General features: G+C 31.9%; 1 protein-coding gene across 1 annotated transcript; it reads right to left on the reverse strand.

The window, feature by feature from the left end:
• Positions 1-8,473: 8,473 nt before the first annotated feature.
• On the reverse strand, positions 8,474-9,805 carry LOC102629909 (heavy metal-associated isoprenylated plant protein 22). The gene is made up of 3 exons (XM_006468766.4): positions 9,638-9,805; positions 9,450-9,525; positions 8,474-8,988 (listed from the first exon to the last, which is right to left on the reverse strand). The coding sequence occupies exons 1-3, from the start codon at positions 9,707-9,709 to the stop codon at positions 8,696-8,698; spliced, it is 441 nt and encodes a 146-aa protein (XP_006468829.1). The 5' UTR covers positions 9,710-9,805; the 3' UTR covers positions 8,474-8,695.
• Positions 9,806-18,024: the final 8,219 nt, after the last annotated feature.

Raw genomic sequence — 18,024 nt, forward strand, 5'->3', positions numbered from 1 at the left:
AGCTTGCTTGGTTATTTATAAGGAGAGAATTAATTGCGGTTAAGAGGGTAAAACAATTGGGCATATATAGATAAGATTGATTATGGGGCAAGTTAATGATTATATATAATAAGTTAAAATGATAATTAAATTTTACTTGTGTCCCTAAATCATGCAGACCATTTCTCAAAAAAATATCATGGCTGAAAACTTGTCATTTGGGATAAATCTGATTGGTCCTATTAATTAATTAAAAATTTTAATTTTGGTCTTAGTGGTTTGCTTGTATGACAGCTTAACTTATGCATGAAAGTTGTTGTTGCTAATTGACATTGTCTGCTGATTCCTTCGGTGGCCAAAATACTGTTGTAAACTGCTGCGGTGTTTCCTCTTATTTCCTTTACGAAAATACAACCCCAGTGAATCAGTGATGGTAAGCCGAAAGGCCCCAGCCCCAGGCTTTTGTTTCATTTCAAATCAATCAAATTAATATCCTTTCGTTGTTTTAAAATTTTGTGTTCCAATTAACTAATAACAAAATTCATACGTCGTTATTAATAATTTTCTAGTACTTGTGAAAAAAATGATATACATGCACTAGACTATTACAAAATATTTGACGCGTGTCACATATGTATTTTAATTATACGTTATCTTTTATCTTTCAAATCGAGTTAATAACTTTTTTCTTTTTTTAAAATTGTGTACCTATTAACTGATAACGAAATTCATCTATCGTTATTAATTACTTTCTAATACTTGCAAATATATATATGATGCGTGTCACATTTATATCTCTCTGTGTGTGTAATTATACGTTACGTTTTGTCTTTCAAATCAAGTTAATATCTTTTCCTTATTTTAAATTTTGTGTACCTATTAACTGATAACAAAATTCATCTGTCCTTATTAATTACTTTCTAGTACCTATGAAAAGAATTATACATATGCACTAGATTAACATAACATGTTTGATGTGTTACGCACACGTGCACACATTGTATTTTGTCTTTTAAATTACGATAATATCTTTTCATTATTTCAAATTTTGTGTACCTATTTACTAATAACAAAATACACCTGTTATTATTAATTGTTTTCTAGTAGCTGCGGAAAGAATGATACACATGTAATAAATTATCATAACATGTTTGATGTGTCATTTTATAATTTAAATGGATGGTCCAGACTGGATACATAGTTTAATCGAAGCCACGCTGAATTTATTTATGATTACTCCGCGCATGAGTATTGTACGTAACAGCTCAAGTCCAACCACGTACGAGCTTTGATAGTGATAGATGTAACACAAGACACTTTTATGAAGATAAAACTTTTAGTATGCCCTGATTTTGTTTTTAAAATTTTCAGATTCAATGCCGTTGACTTCAAAATCGCTCAAGTGTTTGGAAAGGACCCGGCCCATCTTTAGAGTGTAGATTACCCAATTACGTCACAAGCTTGATTCAATCGTAATTTAAGGTTCTCTCATCAATGCCCAAAGTCAAAAACCTTCATTTGTATATAGCTAGAAAATTTACACTTCTTTTTTTTAAGTTCTATGAAGACAGATAAAAGAATTTCTTTTATAAATGTCCATGCCTATCTTAATATATAATTAGGGTGGAATCACCACCTTATTAAAGTTTGTTATCCTATAACTAAGATGTTCATAATGGATTGAAAATTATCATCCTCGATCCCACCACAAAAATAAATTTAGTCCTATTTGATATTCAGGTTAGCCAACTTATTTTAAAGGTTATAATAAAAAAGTGTTTGATAAACATTAGGGTGACTGCAGTTTAAAGATATAATAATAAAGTATTTGGTAAACACTAGTTGTTAAGTCTTATAAGTTAAGTTGATTTGATCTCACTTTTGTATGATGAAAATTTTATAATTTCTTTACTATTTTTAACAAATTTATATTTCATAGTTGCAATTTGTTTTTCACATCAATGGTGATTTTAAAAGTTATGGCATCTTAGCACTAAACAGGGCCTAAGAAAGGTGAAAAGCTTGCAAACACAATCTGATTGATTTATGGTAGATTAAACCTTTCGACACCCCTCAAAATTTCTTATAAAATCCTTTCTAAATGAAATTAATAAAATAACCAAAGACCATTTAATTCATTTTTTCAATAAAAATTCATTTAACACTTAAACAAGTTAATCTTTTAACAAAATTTTTACATCCACGTCATTCATTATTTATATTTATATTTTTAAATTGAAAAAATTATGAGAGTTTATAGTTATGAAGATAAAAAATATATATAACACAAAAAAAAAATTTAGCATTTTGAATTTCTAAGCATTTTATAAATAAAAGCTTTACAAGTTTTGAATAAGGTGAAATTTTATTGGGTGATGATTAATTTTAATGTATGGGACGTTGTGTTTATAAGTAAAAACAGGGTATTTTAAGAAATAAAATTCAAAAAGAGTGTAATAAAGATTTTAGGGAGCTGTTAAAAGCTCCACTGTTTTTGGTGGCACAAACGGGCTCAAATGTTGTGGATCCTAAATTCATGAAGAATTTTGCAATCCCTTCTTAATTGTTAACTTCAATATCAATTCAAAACTAATTTATTCAAAGTTTCAAGAAAATTGTAGAGGGGGGAAAAATTGGACCATGAAAATGAATTTCTCAAAACTCGATTTTTGAGAAATTGAAAATATAGAAACATTAAATTTGAGTTTAAATACTATAAATCAGAGAAGAAAACTTCTGCAATCAAGCTTTTGGTTTTGGAAGGAGCTTCTCTAGTCTCTACCAAGAAGTAGCCCTTATCCTACCAACGATTACTGTTTCGCCTATGTCTTTATGAACGGGAATGTGGTAATTTAATTATCTCTTCGGCTAACTAATTAATCATTAATTTCATCCTTTTGGCTTTGATAACCGAAACATTAACTAATGACTTGGTTATTTATTTGGTCATGGCCGAAATCGACCGCTGATAATGCAATATTAATAAATCGTATTAAAGAATCTTTTATTCATTGTCTCTTTCCGAGGGACCTAATTATTTCTGCAATTGCTGAGATACATTGTGAGATGTGGCGACATTGATTGATTATTTGTATTTAACCATCATATGCGAAAACTTCTTTACATTTATTATGTCACCAAATTATTTATAATTTAAACGGTGAAATGTCTTACCATTTTCATATTTTCTGTACATGCAAGTATTGTTTTTATCTACTTGTGATATCATACATGTTGAAATATTGAATGAAGCTGAACCTGATTCTAGTCATGTGGGAGTATTGACTGAAGCATACTTGCTGAGCAAGGATGTTACACACACGAGAGATAGATTGAAGATCACACGTGCAAGCTAGAAGATTCCAGCTGGCAAAATAGCTATACAGAGATTCCTCTGACTTTACATAATTGGATGAGTTAGTTAGAAATGTACGGTTATGATTAAATTCTTAATATGCATTTCGTGTGTTTGCAAATGTGATGTATAAGCTGGATGCAGCTAAGTAGCTATATAAACCATCTCTCTGTATTTCACATTTAAAGCTTAATAAAATAGTAATATTCAGCTTCTCTCAACTCTCTTCGATCTTAAGAATTCTTTCATGGTATCAGAGCTAGACGAGAAGCAATAATGGCGAACAATGAGAATCAAACTAGTAATGGAGCTTCAAGCTCAACTACAAACTCAAATCAAGTTTCGAACATCAGTACCTCTGTTCTCAGCTCGCTTGTGTTCAATACTCCTATCAAGCTCACTAATAACAACTACCTGCTATGGCGTTCTCAAGTTGTAGCAACTATCAACGCAAATGATCTAGAAGATCTGATTGACAGCTCAAAGACTCCACCAAATCGCATGATGATCAACATTGACAGTGATCAGACTGTGATTACTTCACCAAATCCACAGTTCCAGATCTGGAGGAGGAATGATCAACAGCTCATGAGCTGGTTACTTTCAACCTTGAGTGAAGAAGTTTTGAGTGCTGTTGTTGGAGCAAGATCTTCACTGGATGTATGGCAGATCCTTGCTACTCAGTTTGGAGCAAGATCCAGATCCAGAGTCCTGCATTTAAGAACTCAGATTCAGACCACAAGGAAGGGATCAATGACAGTGCATGAGTACTATACAAGAATGAAGACTACATTAGATGCATTAAGAGCAGTTGGCAACAACATGAGCGATGAAGATTTTGTACTCTGCTTACTTGCTGGCTTAGGTCATGAGTATGACTCGATTGTTACTACAATCAATGCTAGGCCCGAGAGCACTATGCCTTCTGAAGTGTATGGAATGCTGCTGAATCATGAAAATATGATAGAGCATCAACATTCTGTTAATAACATGGACTATCAAGCTAACCTAGCTTATCAAATAGGAAATCAAAGAAGAAACTGGCAAGGAAACTTCAACTTCAATGGAAATAACAACAGCTATGGTGGAAGACTGCCTGGAAACTCAAATGCAAGGCAGTTTAGTGGAGGAAATTTTAATCAAGGATCAAATGCATCTGATAAGGCCAAAGGCAAAAGTCAGATTGATGAAGATGACCCTAAGGGACCTTGTCAGATCTGCTTCAGGAAGAATCACACTGCTGCTCACTGCTGGTACAGGTTCAAAAAGAATTATGTACCAAATCAAATGCCAAATCGAAGAAGTGCTTATGTAGATGAAAATGGAGGAAACAGAGATGGTGCATGGTATCTTGACAATGGAGCAACAAACCACATCTCAAATGATTTCAATAATCTCAACATCAGCTCAGAGTATAAAGGGAGTGATCAGCTTGCAGTAGGTAATGGAGCTAAACTTAAAATAATTTCTATTGGTCATTTATTGCTCAGTACACTTGAACCACACACATTACCTCATATTAAACTCAATCACATACTCCATGTCCCTGAAATAACTAAAAATTTGATTAGTGTCTCAAAACTTTTGCATGACAATGATGTCTATATTGAATTCAATGAATCATTTTGTGCTGTTAAGGACAATAGAAGGGGGAGTGTTCTTATGAGAGGAATGGCTAAAGATGGATTATACAAGCTGCTGTGTTTGCCTCTTAATTCCAGTCAAGCCAAGTCTGTTCTATCATCATCTACTATCAATTTAAGCCTATTCTTAGTAAATAAAGGTCATAAACCAGAGTCTATGCTTTCTGTAAATTGTAGTGAAAAATGTACAAGTAACAAAGTGCTGGACCTGTGGCACTTGAGATTAGGTCATCCTAATGTGGTTGCACTTAGGAAAACTTTGTCAGCTTGTAACATTTCTTTCGGGAATAAAAATGTTGATTTGTCTTTCTGCAAAGCATGTCAATATGGAAAACAGCATAGACTGTCATTCAAAAGCAGTGAAACCAAAACAAAACATGCTCTGGAAATTATTCACAGTGACCTCTGGGGCCCTGCTCCTACTATTTCAAATCAAGGGTTTAGATATTACATAGCTTTCATTGATGATAAAACAAGCTACACCTGGATTTATGGTTTAGCACAAAAGTCTCAAGCACTTACAGCATTCATCACCTTTAAGAACCAGATTGAAAAAAGCCTTGAGCTAAAAATAAAAGCCTTACAATGTGATATGGGGGGTGAATACAAAGCTTTTGAAACCTATCTGAAACATGAAGGAATATCCTTAAGATATTCTTGTCCATACACCCATCACCAAAATGGAAAGGCTGAAAGGAAACATAGGCATCTTGTAGAATCTGGTTTGACTCTTCTTTCTCAAGCCAACTTACCTTTAAAGTTCTGGTGGGAAGCCTTCTCAAATGCAGCCTATCTTATAAACAGAACCAGTACATCTGTCCTCAATGACAAAACACCTTTTGAATCTCTCTATTCAAAGAAACCAAATTATTCCATTATAAAGATTTTTGGCTGTGAGTGTTATCCATTTCTGAGACCCTACAATAGTCATAAGTTCAGTTTCCACACTTCAAAGTGTGTAAACTTGGGGTTTAGTCACTTACATAAAGGTTACATGTGTCTTAGCTCAAGTGGAAGAATATACATTGCTGCACATGTAAATTTCAATGAAAACTCTTTCCCTTTCCAAACAGATCCAGAGTTCATGTGTACCGAACCAAAACAGTCAGTTGAACTTACAAACACCTTTAGTAAATTCCTCACTGTGTCTTTTCCTTCTGAGAGTCACAGTCATGAGGCAACAGCAACTGGTGTAAATCCATCTGATAGTCAAAATTTGGAAATTACTCCTTCTAATGATCTGAGTTCTGATAACAATAATGAGACTACTTGTTCTGTGCTCAACAATGCTTCAAATGCACAATCAAATACTCAAAATCCTTCAAACTGTTCTGACACATCTGAAACCAACCATCTTCAAGATCAAACTCCTGAAATGCCTCAACTCATACCTCAAATAAAATCCTCACATCCCATGATAACCAGAGCTAAAGCTGGAATCTTCAAACCTAAAGTTTTTAATACAGAAAAAGCCTTATCCCTAAACACACCCTCAAGTGTTACTGCAGCTTTGAATGATCAAAACTGGAAACTAGCTATGCAAGAGGAGTTCAATGCTTTAGTAAACAATCAAACTTGGTGCTTAGTTCCTCCAGAACAAAATATGAAGTTGGTGGGAAATAAGTGGATTTTTAGAGTTAAGCAAAATTCTGATGGGTCAATAAGCAGATACAAAGCCAGGTTAGTGGCAAAGGTTTTTCTACAAACTGAAGGAGTGGATTACCAGGAAACTTTTAGTCCAGTAGTTAAGGCTGCAACCATAAGGATTGTTCTAAACCTTGCTGTTGTAAATGACTGGAAACTAAGACAAGTTGACATCAATAATGCCTTTCTAAATGGGGAGCTAACTGAAACTGTGTACATGCCTCAACCAGAAGGTTTGTAAATCCAGATTATCCAAGGCATATCTGCAAGTTACAGAAAGCTCTCTATGGGCTTAAACAAGCTCCTAGAGCTTGGTTTAACAAACTGAAATCAGTGCTGGAGTCATGGAATTTTTGCAGAGCAAAATCAAACACATCTTTGTTCTTCAAACAGAATGGAAATGATGTAGTTATTTTACTGATCTATGTTGATGATATCATAGTCACTGGAAGCAATAACATTGAGATTGAACAATTAGTTCAGGACTTAAGTAGTACCTTTGCTCTCAAGGATTTGGGACAGTTAAATTTCTTTCTTGGTATTGAGGTAACAAGAAATGAAAACACACTAGTGCTATCTCAAACCAAATATCTAAAGGAGTTACTTGCAAAGTTTGATCTACAGAACTGTAATGGAGCTGATACTCCACTTGCAACAACTGATAAGTTGAGTAAGTTTCTGGGAACCAAATACTCTGACCCTACTCAGTATAGAAGAGCTATTGGAGGACTGCAATATGCTGTACTCACCAGGCCAGAAATTGCTTATGCAGTAAATAAGCTAAGTCAATTTATGGCAAGTCCTTTGCAGCCTCATTGGTTAGCTTGCAAACGGGTCCTAAGGTATTTGAAAGAAACTGTTGACTATGGTTTAAGTTTCAGGAAGTCAGACTCATTTGATTTGATAGCCTATTCCGATGCTGATTGGGGAAGTGATCCTGATGACAGAAGATCTACCAGTGGTTATTGCATTTACTTGGGTGATAACTTGGTCAGCTGGAGTTCTAAGAAACAGAGTGTTGTGTCAAAATCATCAGCAGAATCTGAATATAGAGCCATCGCATTAGCATGTGCAGAAATAACTTGGATTTGCTCTGTTCTCAAAGAAATAAATGTAAAGCTCAGCTGCACTCCATTATTGTTGAGTGACAGTACTAGTGCAGCAGTAATTGCTACAAATCCAGTTCTTCATTCAAAAACCAAACACATAGAAATCGACATTCACTTTGTAAGAGACATGGTTGAAAAGAAAGAAGTAGAAGTTGCATTTGTCTCAAGCAATGATCAAATTGCTGATGTGTTAACCAAACCACTTACTTATCCCAAGTTCAGCTTCTTCAGAAACAAACTTAAAGTCTCTTCCAGAGATTTAAGTTTGAGAAGGGATGTTGAAATATTGAATGAAGCTGAACCTGATTCTAGTCATGTGGGAGTATTGACTGAAGCATACTTGCTGAGCAAGGATGTTACACACACGAGAGATAGATTGAAGATCACACGTGACAAGCTAGAAGATTCCAGCTGGCAAAATAGCTATACAGAGATTCCTCTGACTTTACATAATTGGATGAGTTAGTTAGAAATGTACGGTTATGATTAAATTCTTAACATGCATTTCGTGTGTTTGCAAATGTGATGTATAAGCTGGATGCAGCTAAGTAGCTATATAAACCATCTCTCTGTATTTCACATTTAAAGCTTAATAAAATAGTAATATTCAGCTTCTCTCAACTCTCTTCGATCTTAAGAATTCTTTCAATACACACGTCTCTTTGGGTCACAAAGTAGTAAGATTAACCTTCACTTTAAATCAATGACTTCAAATCGAAACTTTGGGAACTTTTATCTTAGTCTGTAGTGAATTTATTTATTTATTTATTTTTTAACTCTCATAATCGAAGTACAGAACAAAATTTTCCTCCGGAAAATTACAAATTCAAGCACTTAACTCAAATTAACTACATACCGTAACTATAAAAGGCTATATCCAACCATGCATGTCCTAATATCGGCAAGAAGCACTTTGGGTTCTAGAGAAAATCGTGCTACTTTGATCGATCCTGCTAAAATATTGCTCACATAATGGAACATGCGTTTGGGTTTTCATCACTGAAGAGTGTAGTGAGCCTCTCGTCGGTTGCATTAGGACTAGGGAGTGCTTGGACCACGTTCTTAACATAACCAGACGGTGCTTTCTTGTCATAAGCCTGAGCCACATATGGGTACGCCACCAAATTGTACGGCACGTAAGGCCAAAACTCAGCTCTCTTGCCTGTGCTTTTCACTTTCTTTAAGACCTTGTTCGGGTCAACATAGCCTGTCACTGTTACCCGGCTTTGCTTCCTGTTCACCTCCACTGACTTGGCACCTAATTAAGACAGCAATTTAACTATGAGTTAGCTAGCGCTCATTTAATTAACAAGGGCCTGTTTGGACGCTACTAAGAGCACAACTCAGATGTTGAGCATTGAATCATCACCACCCAAAACTCTGCAGGAAATTAATGATTTTACTGTTTCCCATACGAGGAAGCTGAAAATATGATCTTCTTTGACTAGTATATATCTACATAATGGACTTGCTGACAGATATTCTGAGATATATATACCTAGCGCCTAGTAGCCGTAAATAAAGGCCCAAAAAATGAGCTGCTAAAGTTGAAGGGAAGAACGAAACATAAATAGAAATTGAAACCCTTTTGAAAGAGTAGTGTTTGAAATGTTTTTAATTTTTTGCATGAATGATGTGTGTTCACTAATTTAACAGGGCCGGCTTTGAAGAGAGAGAGGGAGCTGGTGTAATAAGATTCACGTATGTATATATGTGTACCTCTAATGGAAGAAACAGCATTTCTAACTTTTCTCTCACACCCATCACAGTCCATTTTCACCTTGATATCAACTGTCTGTAAAAAAAAAAAAAAAAAAAAAACAATATTAATTACTCAATAAACGAAGTCGACACAGCGATCCAGTTTAGAGAGTTAAAAAGGTTTTGGGTCCTAGAGATTAGCATACCTGCATGGGCTTGCGTTTCTTCCCTCTTGGTGTAGTTTCAAACAAATCCAATAGATGATCAAGCACACCCATCTTTTGCTAAAAGCAGAGGCAAATTGAAAGCTGAGAGAGTTTGGAAATAGAGATAGAGATGAAACTGAGGTCTTCTATATATTTATAGAGGGATCCTGGTCCTGGAGCAAGTTTTGTACATATAATTTAAAAATGACAATCGATTATGATAATGACCCGTGTCTCTAAAAATTAATCATGCAACGCATACCATATTTCTTCTGAAATTTGAAAATATCACCGCTGACAACTTGTCATTCGGGTTTGGATTCTCATTGGCTCTTAATTAATAAATAAATAAAATTTTATATCTTGGTCTTAGTTGTTAGCTTTTATGACAGGTTAATGAGGAGCTGTAATCCTGCTGTTTTCTTTGCTCCAAAGAAACCAAATTAAACTTAAACTGTTGCACTCTCAGTTTACGCGGTAGTGGCTAGCTACACAAAATGACACTGTAGTGCCCACTGTTTTTTTTCCGCTCATTTCACATTTCAAAATCAGTCTATTCATCGATTGCTATTAATTAAAATCTAAAATGATGATCGCCCCCATCGTTAAATTTGCGTACTAACCTAGCTGCCTAAAGAGTGATAGGTACAGGGTTATCATAAGTAAAAAAAAAAAAAAAATTATAGATTTAGGGGTATCATGACATTTTGAATACAGGTTTCTTATACGGAAATTTTGAGATTTATTGGAATGCCAATGTGTGAGCGGTTGTTTCTGTTACTCAGAAATTCCAATAAGCTATCAATTTTCATAAATATAAAGATATTTGCATTTTTTTTAATGGAAGATTGACATTTTCTCTTTGAATTTTGTCACTTATCCCTTATAGTTTTTGCAATATGCCATTATCCCTTAATGTTAAAGTTTTCACAAAAATAAGTGATTGGTCTGTGGTTGAAATGAATTTTTCTATGAACGTGTTACTCTTTCTTTATAAATATGTTCGTACTAAAAAAAAAAAAATGAACTCTTTACCAATTGCTTTCATTGCCAATGACTAATCAATTAGACTGTCTTTTGGTGACAGCTAATATATTTATCTTACAGAGAAGTTGAAATGATTTGATCAAGGTCTATGATTACAAGCATCAATCAATAATGTGCAAAGCTTCCCAATGATTAAATTCTTGGAATCATTTTTCTCATTTTTTGTGGTGAAGTTTCTCTGCAAGGGTTCTTGCTGTTTCCTGTGCCGACGGGGATAGCTATTCATATATGTACAAGAAAAACAAAATTGTTTAAATTAAAAGAAATGGAGCCCATATTTATTGCATTATTGCAAATAAGAAAGGGATGTTTTTCCAGTTAAGGGAAAAATGGACGGTAATTATTGAGTCAACCCATGAACACGTTCAAAAAATTTTCAAACATAGCTGCTGTGCTTGGTGGGTTCTTAATTTCCTTTCTTGTAAGTAGTTAACTTATCAAAAAATTAGAAAACCCTACATGCATTACACCATTATTTATGAGTTTTTAGTTAGTTTGCTGAATTTGGGATTTGCTTAAAAATTGGCCCTTCTAACTTATCGCACGCAATGTTCACGTCACGGTTCACAATAAAATTGAAGAATTTGTAATAAGAATAATGATACAACCTAATGTTTATGATTTTTTTAATTAATTAGACAGTTACATAAAGATTGCTTGTTTATTGGCTTACAATAATTTCCACTGGTCATATTCATATTGATCATATTTATTATATATTGAATGAATCATTAATGCCTATGTTATGTACTTGCTAATTTAACAGCCCAAAAAAATCCCTTATTTTATTTTTTTTAATTTAAAGACAATTTACATGGCTTCTTCTCTTGTATCGATTGTTTGGGATGGGGTATTGGGTCTTGTGTTTGATTCTTATCATTGACATGGGAAAAAACAATCAAATGAAACAGTGGCTGTTAAATTATTTCATGGAAGAATACAAAATTTTGGTTACTTTTCTTACAATGATAGGGGGATGAATTTAATAAAATGGGACCAATAATTGAAGAATTATAGGTGAAGTAACTCCTAGAAGATGGCAACTTCATTCCAATCTCTATATCTTATGTGTGTCAAGTCTTTTCTTCACCCAAAATTGGTGTCCACTTGAGGAAATTTCATGGCTTGAAACGCTCTCCCCACCTTCATAATTCAAAAATGTCATTTTCTGTTTATAATTATGCATTAATTATTGAGTTTCATTCATGGTTGTTGGCCTGCACGTACCCACAAAAACCGGCGCTCCCCCGGAATTTCTTTCATTAAAATTATTATTATTTTTTTGCAAATTAATTTATTTGAATTCATTTGGGTAAAATGTTTTATTGCCACCATTACATGCATGCAACAATTTTACGTAAGTTATTTCAAAAATTTTGAAATAGGAAATTAATTTTAAAATGTCTGCAGCCTACCCATTCAAATCATTTGATTAATTAATAACAAGCTGTCTTTCTTCTTAAAAATATCTCCTATACATGCACATTGACAATATCAGTTAAATGGCCATCCTTAAAAACAAATCCCTAATTTCCTCTCTATATAGAAATAATTATACGATTCAATTTAATCGAATACAATACGATATATATTTGGTACCCAAATAAAATTACCAGAACTGATCGAAAAAATTTCTGATTTGAATTTAATTAATGGATTTGGAAGAATAAGATTATGTTTTCGAAGAATCCTGCACATTGACAAATCATGTGCAAGAGACTTGAAATTAATAGAAAAACGAAAACAGATCATGTGCAAAATAAAATTATGAACGTACCACATATCGAGTTGGGGAACGGAAAATGAAGAGGAATGAATGAAATAAAGAAAGAAAAAGGAATAAATAAAACCACGATAATTAGTAAGCTACAAACTAATTCATTAAAGCATACATGCAAAATTGAAATGATGTTAAAAGCTGTGCATTCCCGAAATTTACATAAATATTGACCAAGTAAATTACCGTACCAACTGATTAAGGAAAGTGATAGAGTTTGTAATTACTTATTTATAGCCAACAGCTAGCCGGAGAGCATAATCAATATTGGCCATGAAATTTGAGTTCTGATTATATAATTGAATTTGAAGGCAAGCCAAGGCCAGCTAGGCAGAGACACAGTTAGCTGAAGTTTTGGTAAACGTCGTTTTACTCTTCTATCAATTTTAAAAGTATAATTAATTCAAGATAATTATTCAGCCCTCACTCTCTGATCGCATTTCTCTCACTCTCTCTCTCTCTCTCTCTCTCTCTCTCTCTATATATATATATATATAAAAGATCACATGGTTAAGCTGTTTATTGTAAGTGATCCCTGCGAAATTTTTATGACAAGCTACCTTGAACGACCGTGACAGCCAACTGCGAACACAGACTAAAACACATAGCATTAATTATTTACAGATAAAATCCTTATCAGGATCATTCGTAATACCAAGATGTACAATTCTATAACGTGCTGATCATGCTAATGTCAGGTATGTGCTAATATTTTTACAAAGTATACGACATAAGATCTATATATATAAATATCAACATTGAATCTGTTGAGTTATATCCCTAGTAAAAGAGAGCTTCTTGTGCTTATAAATACGATAAGTCACTCTACCCAATCAATCTTTTGTGATGTATATCTAGAAATCATTGACCAAGTCCTCTCCTAAACACGTGATATCAGAGACATATCCTAATAGTTGGAATGTAGTTTTGGAACAATTGAAGTGTGTTGAATGAAAGGACTGAGGTTCGACAGTAATTTCATTCGAGGAGAGGGATGTTGAGTTGTTTTCTACATTTGCTAGTAAGGGGAGTTATTTGGGCTTATAAGTAAGTTAAGTTACTTCATCCAATAGGCTAATCTTTTAGGTCGGATACCTAAAAATTCTTGGTCAAGCCCACCAACAATATATAAATTCAATAAGATTATCTAATGAAATTACTTAAACCAAAGTTTCATAACAAAGGACATGACATATTGCATGTTTATATTCAAATAGTGCATATTCACTTAACAAATACATCATTACTATGGATTGAATTATGGTACGTAACAAAACATGACGGTGAAAGAGCTGAACGATTAAGGGATTGATTTTAAAAGAGTGCGTATGAGCTTTTTTCATAAAATAAAATAGGTAAATGCTCCTTTATTTTTTATAGTTTGAGTTAATTGTTACCCAATTAGTCATTGTATTTTTTGAAAATTATTCAAAATGTCTATGCCTTTAAAATTTTTTTTTAATTAAAGACTAAAGGTAACTTTACTCATCAACCACCATGCGAATGAGGTTCAAACCCTAAATTTTTGGTTTCAATTTAAGAGATTTTACCAATTGAATTGGCTAGCACCCTCTCATTGTGGTTACTTCTATGTCTATTGCATTTCGACTTTTCAAGGTAAAATTATACATTCATATAATATAACTTAAAATTCTAGTCAAATAGGTATGCACTACTTGAAAAATAGAGAACAATGTGATAAATTTTGATGAAACTAAAGATAGAACAAAAACCTTTTAAGTAATATTTTAAAATATATGGACTAAATAAAATGAGTAATTGACTAAAATTATATAGATTAATTGAACATTTACCTAAATATAAATAATGCAATATGAACTAATACGACAATTATATGTCTGCAAAAGATTTTTTTCCCCATAATAAATTATCATAAATTTCTTATAAGCAAGTCTAACTAGTGGTCCATAAATTGGGTAATGGTGTAACTGCAATATATCAATCATATATATATATATATATTTTCCGGTTATTACCACAAAATGTCACATCTCTTGCCATGATATTCTTCTTTTCTCAAGCCTCGGACATAAACGTGGCAACCTCTAAACCAAAAGTGAAAATATCAAACCCATAAGAAATGTCTGGTTAGAGTATGTGTTTGGTTTTGTTATGTAATCAAGAGCATTTTTTTAATTTTTAGTCCACAGAATGCTTTGATAGAATAGAATAGTTTGAATGAAACGTTTTTAAAGCAAAAGGAGAAATAAATTATAAATAAAATATTTTTGTTGACCGTTCTGTTTACAAATCAACTGTATAGTACTGATGTATATATAATAGAAGAACTTTCAACTTCAAGCCTTTCATTTTTTTTTTTCGTTTGATCTTTCATATATACCTAAAGTTCATCGAATGGAAAATTATGTTGGTGGCTTAGACGTGGTATGTTTATGTTACATAACAAATGAAATGCTCAATTATTGATCAATATGCGTTCCTAATTTATCTAAAATTCATGCACGTGTCTCTTATGCTATATTTTTGTTTGTGAGAAAGAATTATAGATATAGTAATACTATTATAATAGCTTCAATTAAGAGGAAACAACAATAAGATTCCCAAATAATCATACTTCATAGATATAGTAATAATATCAGCTTCAATTAAGAGGAAACAACGTTAAGATTCCCAGATGAAATTTAAAAAAAAAAAAATTGGGTAAAAAAATAAATTGAGCTTACATGTTTATTTCAAGACCGTGCAATGCTCACGTAAGAAAAAGAATGTGCAGTTAAATTTCTTGTTTTTGATATCTACCCCAAAAATTTAATTTTGCTTAATTTAATTCTTTGATTTGGATTTGGTTACTTGGTCTTTTGGACAGTTCCGTCATGAATCAACCTCTTTTGGACCCAGGCCCAAAGCCATCGCAAGAACAAGGCCAGTCAAAATTAAGAGCAAAGCATTCGAGAGCAGCATCTCATAGCTTATTAAGTTTCCCTGTTAATTAGGATATCAAGGTACGCTTGTACTCCATAGAACTATAGGTTCAATTAATGTCTGATTTGGACTCTAAAAGGTTAAAGAAAGATGAATTAACATTCCAAGAATGAGATTTTTTTTTCCATTTTTAGTGAGACTTATTAATTAAAACTTGATTTCGTCTTTTTTTTTTCCTTTTCATGGCAAGTACTTTAATTATGAGCAGATTTCTTCTTGCAAATTAAGAGATGCAACCACTATATAAATGACGAACGCTAGACTCACCATTATCATACTTCTTCAAAGCTGAATTAATTAATTGTTAGTGACTTGACTTAAACTTCTCAATAGAAGATATGGGAGCCAATAACAGCAAATCTTTATGAAATATGAACAACTAATATGATTTGAACTATGCATGCAATATAAGCCCCGTTGCAAACTTTTCTTTATTCAAATAAAATAAAATAAAAAAGCCTCAGCAAAATGAGGACCTTTGTTAATTATGAAGGGATGCTTTACATAATTACATACCGTACTGCAAATTTGGGTTATGATTAACTGTATAGGCTATGCAAGGACTTCATACAATAATACACAGGGCTTATGTACTATTTATGTGAGTAGTGTAAATTATATTAAATGTAACTCAGTATTTGTCTAATACACATCATTACATGACAGTGAGCTAATTAAATTGGTAACAATTTAACTTGCACTACAATTTATGATGAATCGTTACATTAATTTCATCCCAACTCAATGTGAAATTTTTTTTAAAAAAAATCCCAACTTTGTTCACATATATAGCACTATTAATAATGATAAGGATCCTATAGTTTGAGTCCCAACTTAAGTCCCAAATATTGCGTGTCATTCGTCTATTGAATAGGAAATTTCATAGATAATAAAATTATTTAACCACGTCTACTAAATGAATGCCACATTAGTTGAGACTCAAATTAAGACTTATATGTTGGGATATCTAACATTACTCGTAGCATAACTATATTAATAAATAATTTTTTTTTAATATGTGAAAGGAATAGGGGTGGGCATGGGTTGGTTTGGGTTGGATTTTAAGTCAAACCAAACCAAACCATAAAAATTTGGATCCAACCCAAACCAACCCAAATATTTTTAACCCAACCCAACCCAAACCATTTGGGTTTGGTTTGAATTTTATTATCAAAATAATTTTTATTTTAATAAAATTTAATTATATCAAAATTATAATAATTATTAATTGTTATTAATTATTAAATTGATATTAAAATATAAAAAAATATAGTGGATAAAAACTATAAATTTTACAATAACTTAATCCTTAAATTAAAGAATATTAGAAAATCAAAATAAAGTTTAATCACAAAAAATATTATTTCTCAATAAATAAGAACGTACATTGTAATAATAAATTTTCACAAACATGACATTAACAATCTAATAATAAATTTTCCACTTGTTATTTATTTAATTATGTAATATTTGTTTTTATTTATCGTTTTGGTAGTTTTGCGTTATGTTATCTACTTATACGCTTAATTTTAGGGAGATTGTCAGTTTTCCCCCTACAGTAATCAACATATATCATTTTTCCCCCTTCTATTTTTATAATGGCTGAAAACCCTCATAATAGTATAAGTTTACAATATTACCTTTATTTTCAACTACTCTTTTATTTATATTTATTATAAATTAAATAAATCACATGAATAGAAACTAAATAAAAAATAAAGCATTAAAAATAAGAAATTTATGCTTTGATATGAACAAAAAAATTAATAATAATAATTTTTTATACTTATTTATTTTGTGAAAATTTTCTTATAATAAATATATAAGAAAATTATTACTAAAATGATAAAAACAATTATTATAAGAAAACTTGAATGACAAATAAAAATTTATTATAAGATAAATAATAAAATATTTTACCTATACTTTTTACATTTAATTTTAAAATATTACAAAATGTTTATTATAAGAAAATGTTCACAAAATAAATGATTACAAGAAAAAATTTTATTATTAATTTTTTTGCTCATATCAAAACATATATTTCTTATTTTAATACTTAATTTTTTTAATTTAGTTTCTATTCATGTAATTTATTTAATTTATAATAAATGTAAATAAAAGAGTAGTTAAAAATAAGGATAATATTGTAAACTTATGTTGTTAGGGGAATTTTTGGCCATTTAAAAACAAAAAGGGAGTAAATGGTATATGTTAATTACTGTAAGGGGGAAAGTGGCAATCCCCCTTAATTTTATTTACATTATGATATTATATAGTGTGTATGCTTTATGTTTTAATTTCATTATATGGTAAGTAAAGTTTTGTACAGGGCCTAATATGGGCATTACATTCAATTATTGACAAAAAATTAGCCGCCATATAGCATATCGGACCCAGTCCAAGCTGAGTTATTATTGATCACTAGTAGAGTCTCCTGCTCTTTCTATGATGATCCTTCCATGTGGGAGGAATTATTTTTGTAAATAAGAAAAAAAATTTATGTTATTTACAACAATATTTATTTAATTTAAATTTATTTTTACTATTATTTTCATTTTCTAATTGTTGATAATTGATCACGCCGTAAAAAAATTAA

The sequence above is a fragment of the Citrus sinensis genome, chromosome 2, assembly GCF_022201045.2.
Source record: "Citrus sinensis cultivar Valencia sweet orange chromosome 2, DVS_A1.0, whole genome shotgun sequence".
Classification (NCBI taxonomy): Eukaryota; Viridiplantae; Streptophyta; class Magnoliopsida; order Sapindales; family Rutaceae; genus Citrus; species Citrus sinensis.

Coding starts and splice junctions, on each gene's coding strand:
- LOC102629909 (XM_006468766.4), bottom strand. CDS start 9,709: ATGGGTGTGCTTGATCATCTATTGGATTTGTTTGAAACTACACCAAGA. Junction 9,526..9,637: donor AGAAACGCAAGCCCATGCAG/GTATGCTAATCT, acceptor TTTTTTTTACAG/ACAGTTGATATCAAGGTGAA. Junction 8,989..9,449: donor TGCTGTTTCTTCCATTAGAG/GTACACATATAT, acceptor TGTCTTAATTAG/GTGCCAAGTCAGTGGAGGTG.